The sequence below is a fragment of the Poecilia formosa genome, unplaced genomic scaffold, assembly GCF_000485575.1.
Source record: "Poecilia formosa unplaced genomic scaffold, Poecilia_formosa-5.1.2 Scaffold104, whole genome shotgun sequence".
Taxonomy (NCBI): Eukaryota; Metazoa; Chordata; class Actinopteri; order Cyprinodontiformes; family Poeciliidae; genus Poecilia; species Poecilia formosa.
In genome coordinates this window covers 1,758,922-1,769,491 of record NW_006800043.1, presented here as the reverse complement: position 1 = coordinate 1,769,491, position 10,570 = coordinate 1,758,922, and the positions used below count along the sequence as shown (strand labels likewise).

General features: G+C 40.6%; 1 protein-coding gene across 9 annotated transcripts in view; it reads right to left on the bottom strand.

Annotated features, from left to right (window-relative positions):
• The window catches only part of clcn2a (chloride channel, voltage-sensitive 2a), a 62,727-nt gene extending 53,821 nt beyond the window's left edge, over positions 1 to 8,906 (bottom strand). For 8 of the 9 annotated variants that reach the window (XM_016674943.1, XM_016674950.1, XM_016674946.1 and 5 more), the window contains exon 1: positions 2,764 to 3,053. In XM_016674943.1, the coding sequence (XP_016530429.1) occupies positions 2,764 to 2,814 (51 nt within the window). In that variant the 5' untranslated portion in view covers positions 2,815 to 3,053. Of the gene's footprint in view, positions 1 to 2,763; positions 3,054 to 8,209 lie in introns of those variants that run through there. The other variant, XM_016674949.1, reaches the window with a different exon arrangement.
• Between the last annotated feature and the right edge of the window lie 1,664 nt (positions 8,907 to 10,570).

Below are 10,570 nucleotides of genomic sequence, written 5' to 3'. Positions count from 1 at the left end.
TATATATATATATATACGTCAAGAGAGACACAATAGATGCTTTCCAATCAGTTATCCAGAACTCATAGAAGTGTTGCATTTAGAGAAGGTATTTATGCAAATAATATGCCATTTATTTTCAGTCAGAGCCAGTCCAAGCTAAGCGAAAGCTGCTTGAGACTCAAAATTACTTATAATTTTTTTTTAAATCTACCTAATCTGAAGGTTTCTTAATAATATCAAAACTGAAAGATTTTAAATTCTTGTAAATTATAACTTGAGATGTATTTAAGATATCTGCAAAGGTCAGATATGCAGTAATTGCAATCATACAGTTGATAACACAAAACTACCAGTGAGGCATCTTCTGGGTCACACAAATTTATAATTTAGATTTTAACAAATTGAGACTTTATTTTTCTATGAACTAAGACAAATAAAGTTACTTTTTGTTAGCAGAATTATAAATCACACAGAAAAAAGAATTACAAGATCAGTCTCTTTCATGAGACTGGTCTCATAAGCTGTTTGCCAATACACTCTAGCTGATTTCTTTTCCAAAATAAAGTCAAAATACGCATCTAAGGTCATGCTGTTGACTGATGTATTACATACTGAAAACAGTGGGAGTTCTTAGTTTCAATGCATTTACCGAGAAGGATAAAAATAAAGCAGATCGTTCAGTTTCTTTCCACAAACGATCACCGATCAGAGAGAGTTAAAGCAAACTTAGTTTTCAATTCCTGCTCAATTGAGATTTGGATTTTCAAAAGAACGTTCTTATAATTTGATGGTTAAGTTACAATCATAACTTTGTGCCATTACAAATATCATCTTTGTGATTTACAGTTAACAGATAAACCCTATACTTGTGTACAACTGTCTGTGGTTTTCAAGCAAGCACAACTAATTAGTCATTTTTGTCAAATATCATCGACTAGTTAAACTTGACCAATCCTTAGAGACCCTAATTAAAGAGCTGTACACTCTGAAAGCACACGGTGACATAGTCACTTTAACACCTTAACATTGAGGACACCAAGCCACCACAGCAGTCCTGCATTCTCTGCTCCCCTCAAATCTTGAGTCTGCGCTGATCACATCAGTGGTTGTCAAACTCCGGCAACATAAAAATGCTGATAAAATTCATTTTTGTTCCAAATCTTTTCAAAGTTTACGCCATTGCTGGTTCTCGGTCTCAAAAAGAATTATTGCTGCATATGTAGCAAATAATTACAAAGCAAACGAGCTATAAAAAGACAAATTGTGTTTCTGTAACTCCCTCGTTGAAAGGTTTATCAGATAAATCTCTCTCTTTTTTTTCTCACTGAGGGATTTTGTGACACCTGCTCATCAGGCCCGCAGCACCATTCTTCTGAACTCCAAGCAAACAACAAAGACTGAAAATCGTCTGAGTCTTTCTGGGGGCAAACAATAAAACACAAAAAGATCCTTTTGTCAACATCAGAATCCAATTTTTGGGCTGCAGCTAAGCCTCCAAGAAAATCATCACTCATCAGATTATAAATGTTTTCCTTTTTTTTTTTTTTCTTCCGTGGGTTTTGCGGTGGGTGATTATCAACCTCTAAATCTCATTGGGTTTACAAAGGGAAAAAAAAATAGCCCAGATGCTTCGCTTCACCTGAGGAAAGAAATGTGATAAATAGCACTGTTACTGCACCAGCATTCAGCTACAGAAACACATGCACACACACACACACACACACACACGGCAGGCTATTTTTGGCAACAGGACCGTAAAGAGTTAACGATAAACCAACTGATCGGAGGAAGATGGTCAGAGTCAGAGGTGGGGTGTACAGACAGCACGTTCCAATCTTCACAGACTGCCTTTTTTACATTGCTATTGATCGCTTTACTGAGAAACGCAGCATGGCATCGATCTTCACACCAGCAAAAAGGGAATAACATCTTCGCGTTCATCAGGGGCCCGGCACGGCTGTGAGAAAGCGGCGAATAGATCTAATGTCTGAAAATTGTGCATTCGCCCATTTAAACGTGTGCATGCAGAAACAAATAACAAAGATACACGGAAGACGGCACAGATAGATTGTCACAGACACGTAAATCAATGAGGGATGACACAAATCCACAGGTTTTTGTGCCTGACTTGCCTGCCTGCCTGTCTGTCTGACTGTCCCTTTATCTGAATATAGATAAAGAGCTCCAGGGTATCACTGTCAGTCCTGTAGTGACATGGATGGGGAAACTAGTGCATGAAGCAATTAATAGTCAGAAACATTCCACTTTTAGTTCATGGATTGGCCCAGACCAGCAAACAGGAAGAACTGAGAGGACGACGACGGCGGGATCAGATGAAGCGGGAGGAAGTAGGAGATCTATAGATGTGTGAGGAAGAGAAGGAGCCATATTAACATCTTATTAATTCCTCATTTGGGCTTACATAAGGTGACTGTGGAGAGCAATGCATGCATTCCTGCAGGCTGAATAATGTGTCTGACATGGTTTGGTGACAACTGATAAGAGTTAATCGTGTTGGTGCAGGCAGACTCAGACTGATGCAACACCTGTGGATCAAGGTGAATGAACGGAGGGAGAGCAGACAGGACTCCTGCATCTGCTTTACGAGCCCGCCAGAAGCAATTCCACGTTTTACGTCCTAGAGGTGAGATTACACACACAGCAGCACAGTCCCCGTCCTCCCGCAGGGCAGAGCAGAGCAGCAGCTGCGCCTCCATCCTCCAAGCAAGCATGTCCGACCTGCAACTGCAAGCATCATCCATGACATCACCCCGAACTCACCAAAGTTTGCTGGTACTGGAGCGTCCGCTCCTCTGCCTTGCCCTTCACCATCGCTGCAAAATCCTCATTGAGAGGCAAAAAAATAAATAAATAAATAAATAAATAATAATAAAAAATCCGTTTTCCTCTAATTACTCTTCAGCGGAGGAGAGGAGGGAGGACTCAGTGTGACTCGCTGCCATCGCGTGAGCGGTGTGTAACAGGTCTGCTACCACCGGCCCGCCTGCATGGTGCAGAGGACCGCTGCCTCGACGTGTGAGTGTATGAGCCAGATGAGAGGCACAGCCGGCTGCTGGCTCGCAGCAGCGATGCAGTTTAACTGCGAAACACCGCCTCCCTCCTCCACTTTACTCCGCTGTTCTCTCTCTCTCTCTCTGGAGCAGCTGTTAGGGGACTTTTACACTAATGCTTCCTGGACCTGAGCATGCAGAGACGTACATCATCCAGGTGATGTACGTCACTGCTGAAACACTTTGCAGTGCACTCTGGAGTGGTATTTCTGAGCAGCACAGCCGTATTTTTGCTCCCTACTTCAGTCACTCCATGAATGATAACAAAGAGAATGATTAATTCATAAGGGTTGTGGCTGGCCTGTAATTGGGAGTCATTCATCAACGCCTGTGTTTAAGATGAAAATGACTCATACACAGATTTATATTTGAAATTATGGTCATTCAGGTATGTTTCTGGTAGGAAATGAGACAGAGGTTTTGCAATGCAGTTAATGCAAGAATTGAACCAGTTATGAAAAATAAATAAATAAATAAATATAAATAATTTAGATTTCATTGAAAATGTGGCTCAAGATGAATGAAAGTTATTTATGCCCTTCTACAAAATCAATTGGAAAATCTTCATCTGTAGTCAAACCAGGGGGCCTCCCATAAATGCCTGAATTTTAACAGACTTTTAGTTTTGTTTTTTGTTTTTTTTACAGAGAATGAGAGGACTAAAGTTGATTTAACAGTGGCACAGCTAGTTGCTCTATTGTCTTCAAGCAAGAAAGCCCCCGGTTTGAATCTCATCTTGTGATTTTTCAGCATGTCATTTGTTTGGTGTGTGTCTCCAGGCATCGCCACTGGTGATGGTGAGGTAATGGAGAGAGAAGGTGTTCACTGTCTACCATATTTGGCGAAGTGAATGCGAGAGCAGCGGCGGCTCAGGAGGGTTGGTGGGTTGCTGATTTGAACCTCTGCTCTGTCCATCTTTGCCAGGTTGTTCTTGGGCAAGACACTTCACCCGCTTTGGTCGCTGATAGCGTTCTGAAGGCCCGGCGACACCGATTGCGCACCACTATCAGTGTGTGAATGTGTGCATGGATGCGCGAACGACTGATTGTGGCGTAAAGCACTTTGGAGTCCTCGGACTTGACACTGCGATGTACAAGTGCAGATTATTTCCCGCTGTACCTGTCAGCCAAAGAGGTTATTTTGTCCCGTCTTACCAGAGCACCTATTTTTTCACATGGTTGCTGAGTCCTCTACATGGCTTGTAGGGAATTGCTAACTAGACCTGTAACTTTCTTTTAACAACACCTTTGTTCTTGCTACTCCAACCTTAACGGCCAGATTAATGCAGTGCATGACTAATCGCTGTAGTAGCTAAAATCCACCAACATGGGATCCTCTATACAAATCTATACCCACTTACACCTACCTATTACGGTAGCGTAAATACTAAATACTCTTTAATATGCAGTAATACTCGCAGTCAAAACCATTTTAGCACTACCTCACAAGCTAACGTCATCTTTTGGCAGTACAGCCATTGAGTGCTGATGAAAATGAGTGCAGCACCCGGATGATTAGCTGCTTTGCTAATCAAGGAGCTGCAATAGAGGGTCAACAGCTAATAGCGTGTCAACTAGCATTACTTCTGCTTCTCAAACTGCATTTTCTTTAAGATATTTTACGTAACTAACACTATTTCTGAGGTCTTCAAAGAGCTTTAAATATACTGAGATTGAAGATGACTCAATTCGTCACTCCTGAAGGAAATTCATTTCACTAGATGTTATTTAGGCATACCAGATCGAAAGTGCCTGACTTCATATGTACACCACACTTTTCAGATTTTTATTAATAAAGCCAATTGAAAATTTGTCATTATTAACAAAAATCGTTTTGGTGTGGTTCAATCATATACCACTGCTTAAATTTAGGACACTAGAAAAGTCTGAATGTCTCTGCTGCATGTCATCATCATCACTGGGAGAAGTTGTTTCAGTATTTTGTACAATCGACCTGGAGTGAATTAAACTGGCTGAATTTAAGTGATGTAAAAATCAGAATATTTTCTTCCATTAATAAAAATGGAAGAAAGGGGTTCTCTTCATTCTCAGAAAGGCCCTCCACACTCTTTCTGCCTGTTAAAAAGCAGCTCTATAGAGGCTGAATACTCTTTTATCTCAGTTCAGATATTACCGACAGAGGAAGGTAATGAAAACGTTATGAAAAGGCGACATCATGATTATGGCAGAGTAGAGTTGCTTCCAGACCAAAAAGTGTCATAAATCAGCTGAAGAGAGATAAACAATGAAAAAAAAAAATCAAACAGATATTTCTGGCACAGAGCCCAGATAAAATGTGGTATATATTGGTGTTCAGGATCTTTTTCATTCATATCCTCAAAGCTCACTTTAGAATAGGTTGCCTCAAAGTTGAATAAAGCTCTCCTGAATCATTTGCAGACTGTGCACTATTAACAACAATTAAACACAATTTAAATTAAAAAAATATACATAAATATTTGCATTCAATACTTTAGAAAAGTGACATTCAGTCCTCATATTGAGGGACTTTCTGCTCACAGGCACTTCAAAAAAAAAGTAATCTTAAAACCACTTAGCTTACTTGTCAAAAAAGCTATTTTTGAATGAAAGGGTGCATGCATGCCTGCAGAAGCCCTTTTCAGAAACCTCAAAGCTCACACATGAAGCCTTACTACACTCTTGAACCTCTGTGATCCTTTAATGGATGAAAGATCATATTCCTTGAAGACCAAAGGCATATTAGTGGTGAAGAGATTAAACAGTTTGTCAGGACAGGCTGCAGTTGATTAGCTCTTGGAAAAGCAACAAGTGCAGAGCCAGACCAGGGACCGGAGGACAGCCGGAGCTGAGAAACCACTTAGGCCTGACTGTGCAATCAGAAACTCCATTTCATTCCTATTTTGGGTGATTATTTTGGACCCACAATCTATGAGGATAATGAGTTTCACCAGCTTCATTTAAGTTGTAGTAAGACAGACAGAGTTAAAGTGCGGAGCAAAGTATTTCTAACGCTTTTTTTTCTTTTCTTTACATTTTGTCATGTTACAGACAAAACTTGAATGTATTTATATGGATTTTATGTGGTCAATCATTACAACATTGGGTTTATTTGTAAAAGAGAAGAAACATTATCCATCACTTTTTACATTTTCTTACAAAAAAATCCCTAAAAACTGAGTCAAAGCAAACTTTCACTACAACTGCATGCTATGTTTAGGATAATTAATGTACGTTAAAGCTGCATTTCTTTTACATTAATAATTTTGTGTGCAGTTATAAAAGTTTTTTTTTTTTATTCTCTTCAAAACAGATTTGATGTCACACCCACAGATAATAGTAAATAGCAAAATTGACTTTTTCTGGCTTTCTTTCAACAAGGAAAGTTTTATTCTTGCCACTCATTTAGTCATGTTTACTAGATTTCCTCCAGGCAGACTCTTTCCTCTAAGCTGTGGATGTCAGCAGTTCTTCTTGGGGACATTGTTTATGAACTAATCCCACTTTAAATTTCACCACAACTTGATATCTCGCCTGTCTGGTGTGCTCCTTTGCCTTCCTGATTCTGATGTTTAATTTTCCCTAACAAATCTCTGGGGCCTTCACAAGACAGCTGGATTTACACTGAGACTTTACTAACAGGTGGACTCTAGTTACAGTAATTGGTAGCACCAGATTTATTTTAGTAGTTTCATAGTAAAGAAGGCAGAATACAAAAGCAAGGTACACCTGTGGTATTTTTCTTTGTAAAAATTTCAAAAGCCACGTGTTGTTTTTGTTCCAATGCATTTTGTGTTGATTTACTACATATGGTTGAAAACCAAGATTACATACAATAAATAAAAGACACACATTTTTTTCCACTGTCTGAAGTTAAATATGATCAAACCTCTCCTTTTTTATATTAGTTAGAGTTACAAAAACCTGTATTTATTTGCTAGAAGTCAAAATAATGAGATAAATAATATGTCAGAGAAGTAAAAGCTCAGGCACAGACTGGTATTCCAAATGGACGGTAACCCTAAGCATACAACCAAAGTGGTTACAGAAAGGTTTCGAAACTATTCGCAAACTATTGTGACAAGCTTGAGGAAGTACATCCAAAACATTTGAACCAAGTCAAGTTCAAAGAAAAAACCACCAAATACAAAAAAAAAGTAAAACTTCTGATTCTGAAGACATTTACAACTAAACCTCTGTCTTATCATTTCTCTCAGTATTGTGGCATTTAGCTGAGAAATAAATCTAACTCACCTAAAACAAGAGAAGTCTGGTCTGATTTAACTTCAGACAGTGAGAAAAAAAGTTCCATGTGTCTTTTTAGCCGGTGTAGCTTCTGGTTTTGACTGCACAAACACCAACAAATGGATTCATGTTCATAGCTGACCAAATGTAAAGAACAATTTCACATGTATGAATACTTTTGCAAGGCATTTTATTCCTGTTCTGTCCGTTGCAAATGTGGATTCACATGCTTAATTAGTGTATCTGTTCGCTCATGCATTGCTTAGCTTGAAAGTCTGTGATCTTGCAAAGGAGTCCTACAGGAAAGAAGACATTTGGTTGGTTAAGAGATTAAACAGTTGTTCAGCTGCAGCTGCAGCTGGTTCTTGGCAGGGCAACAAGTGGAAGGACATATACGAATTATTCATCACCCTTTCTGAATGAGATTGGGCAAAAACTCAGGCACATCTAATAAACTTTACTAGTTTCCTACTAAGGCAGGCAGAGATGCCTCTTCAGGGCCCCAAGACAGCCGAAACTTACATCGTCAAATATTATGAAAACAAAGTCAGTGCATAAAATGACGCTGGAAAAGGGGAATGCTTTTTTTCATTCTGTATCATTTAAGACAAGAGAATGGCATTCATTTGTTGTTTTATCCATGTGTTACAAAGACCTTTTAATCCATTTTGCGCATCATCACCATGTACCCCATGAACCGCCGTCTGTCTATTTTTAATGTCAAGTTACTCAATTTTAGGTCAGTCTGTGGTCTGAAGGATGCACAAACTGTGAGGGGGGGAAATAAATCACTAAATAAAATCTGAACATCACGAATTAACCGACCTTTAATTATCATTTGTCCTTGAACCAGATGCGGACAAAGTTAAGGAGACATTTGGACGGATTTTATACTTCTAAATACGAGAGCCAGTCAGGACGCTGTGTACTCACTGTTTCCTCTGGGCTGCTTTTTGCTCTTCTTTTTCCAGTCTCCTCCTCGAGTTTGGGGATTCAAAAGCGTCAGCTGCGTCCCTCCATTGCGCCTCGGCGGAATGTTGACTGGAATAAAAAAGAGACGCACAGCTACAGGTTGCAGCGCTCACTTACAAAATATAACGCGATCCGGCAGCTTGTGGCCCCCGGTGGTGACACAAAACTCCACTGAGGGAGAAATATTAGCAGATCCCAGAGGCTGCCCTGTCACTGATGCGCAATCCATAAATACTGCCGCGCCAAAGTTATCAGAAAGGCGCGTAAAAATCACCGGCTTTGCGCCTCCGGAGCGGCGCACATCTGTTGGCTGGCTGTGACCGAGAGCGCGGCGGCATGAGTCTACAAAACTATGCGATAAGATGCTACAGTCTCCTCATCTGCGCCTGTTGAGGTGGGAGGAAGGCAGCGGGGTACCGGGTGTCGTGTCCGTGATGCAATGCGGGTACAGTCAGAGCTTTGGCCCGCAGTCTTCTTCTCCCTGTGTGTGCAGAGATCCTTTCGCTCCGCTCGTTATGTGCGGAGGCGCGGCGGCGCACATTCGTCTTAATTAACAACAGCCGGGATTGTCTGCAGAAATATGAGTGAGAGAAAGAGAACATCTGTATGTGGCTCATGGTGTGCTTTTCGCCTGCGTGTCACAGCGCATATGCACTATTAATGGTCCCAATTGGGCGTCATGCGTCTTAATAAGGGCACACGCAAAAAAAAAAAAAAAAAAAAACGAAAGGCGCAAGAAGCATGGGCTCAGCTACTGTCCAGGAAACGGATGAACAAGTGTGTCTGGAGATTAGGATAGATGTGCATGTCTCATGTTTTTTTTAAATATATATTATTATTATTATATTCATGTCATTGACAGTCTTTATGCCTCCCCTGCGCATGGAAATTGAATTGGAGTCTCTGCACCTTCCAGCTGCGACCTGAAGGCTTTAACACCCAAAGTATGATTGCATGTTTCCGGCCGGGTGAAGATTCACATTCTAGACGATCAATGCTGCGAGGCTGGATACTAAGCGAGCTTTGGAGGACAGTGACGTCACCTTGTCCGATCTGCAAAGACATGTAGCTGGAAAATGACACAGGACTTTTAATTGTGTTTTTAATGGAAATTTAAACGAGTCACGCAGCGTAAAGGTCTTTGGTTCGAATCCCGGCTTTCTACATGGAGTTTTCATGTTCTCCCTATCCATGTGTGGGTTCTCTCTGGTTCCCCTGGCCTCCTCCCACAGTCCAAAACCATGGCTGCTAGGTTAATTAATCTCTCTAAATTGTGGCTTCAGTAAATAGAAACTCAAGTATTTTTTTTTCACCTGTTCTGAAACTCATTCAGATGCAGAGCATCTCCATGAAATCGGTGCCCCCACCAACATTTAACTACCTTTCCTTTCACAGCTGCAGAAATGCTTTCCCACATAATGATGCTGCCCCCTCCATGTTTCACCATCAGGACAGAGCATTCTGGGTGATTTGTAGTTTGTGAAAATTTTATGTCAAAATTGCTTACTCTGTAAAATACAAGTAAATAAGCCATATAAATATGTCACACAACCACATGCTCATTGTTGCAGATGGGTGTATTTTAAACAAACAAGTGATTTCTTTTTTTAGGGCCGGCAGGATCTTGACAAAACACTAAATATCCCCCAGCTGTTCTGAGAAGATCTTATGGCAGCTGTGTGAATGTTAGCAACCATTCTGTTTCCTGAAGATCAAACAGGAAAACATTCAAAGCTAAATGGCATTTTACAGTCCGCAATATTCAGTCAGCGAAAGTTGGAGAGTGTTGTCCTCTTAGTCCAGATAACACTTGCACTTCCCACTACCAAATGAGAAGGTGGGAAATCAAGTGGTGGGAGGACAAAAGGGACACACAGCTCCTTTTTATGAGACATCACAGTCAACTCACAGCAATTTTTTTTACCTGATAAATCACTTAATGAAGCTAATGTGAGCTCATCGGAAGCAGCCAAGCAGGGGCATGGCTTTTAAGCATTGAGTGCACATTGAGTATTTTAATGGACTTGTAATAAGGCTGAGTTTTGGATCTGCAGATTGTTGATATGAGTCCATCCAGCGCTCTTGTCGCTTGGTCTGCTATAGCCTCTGAGGTGTGGGAGATTGAGGCTGAACCTGTAGAGTTTCTATGCAACAGAGCTGCCAGAAAGGTCACCAATATTGTAAAGATCATCATCTTTTTGCTTTGAGACAACTCCTTGCAGAAGTTTTGTTTGTTCCTAGGAAGATTCCAAGAAAGCTGTTTATTTACACATAGCATCTGTTTATCTGGCTTCTCCCTTCTTGCCTCTTTAGTTGCTGAGT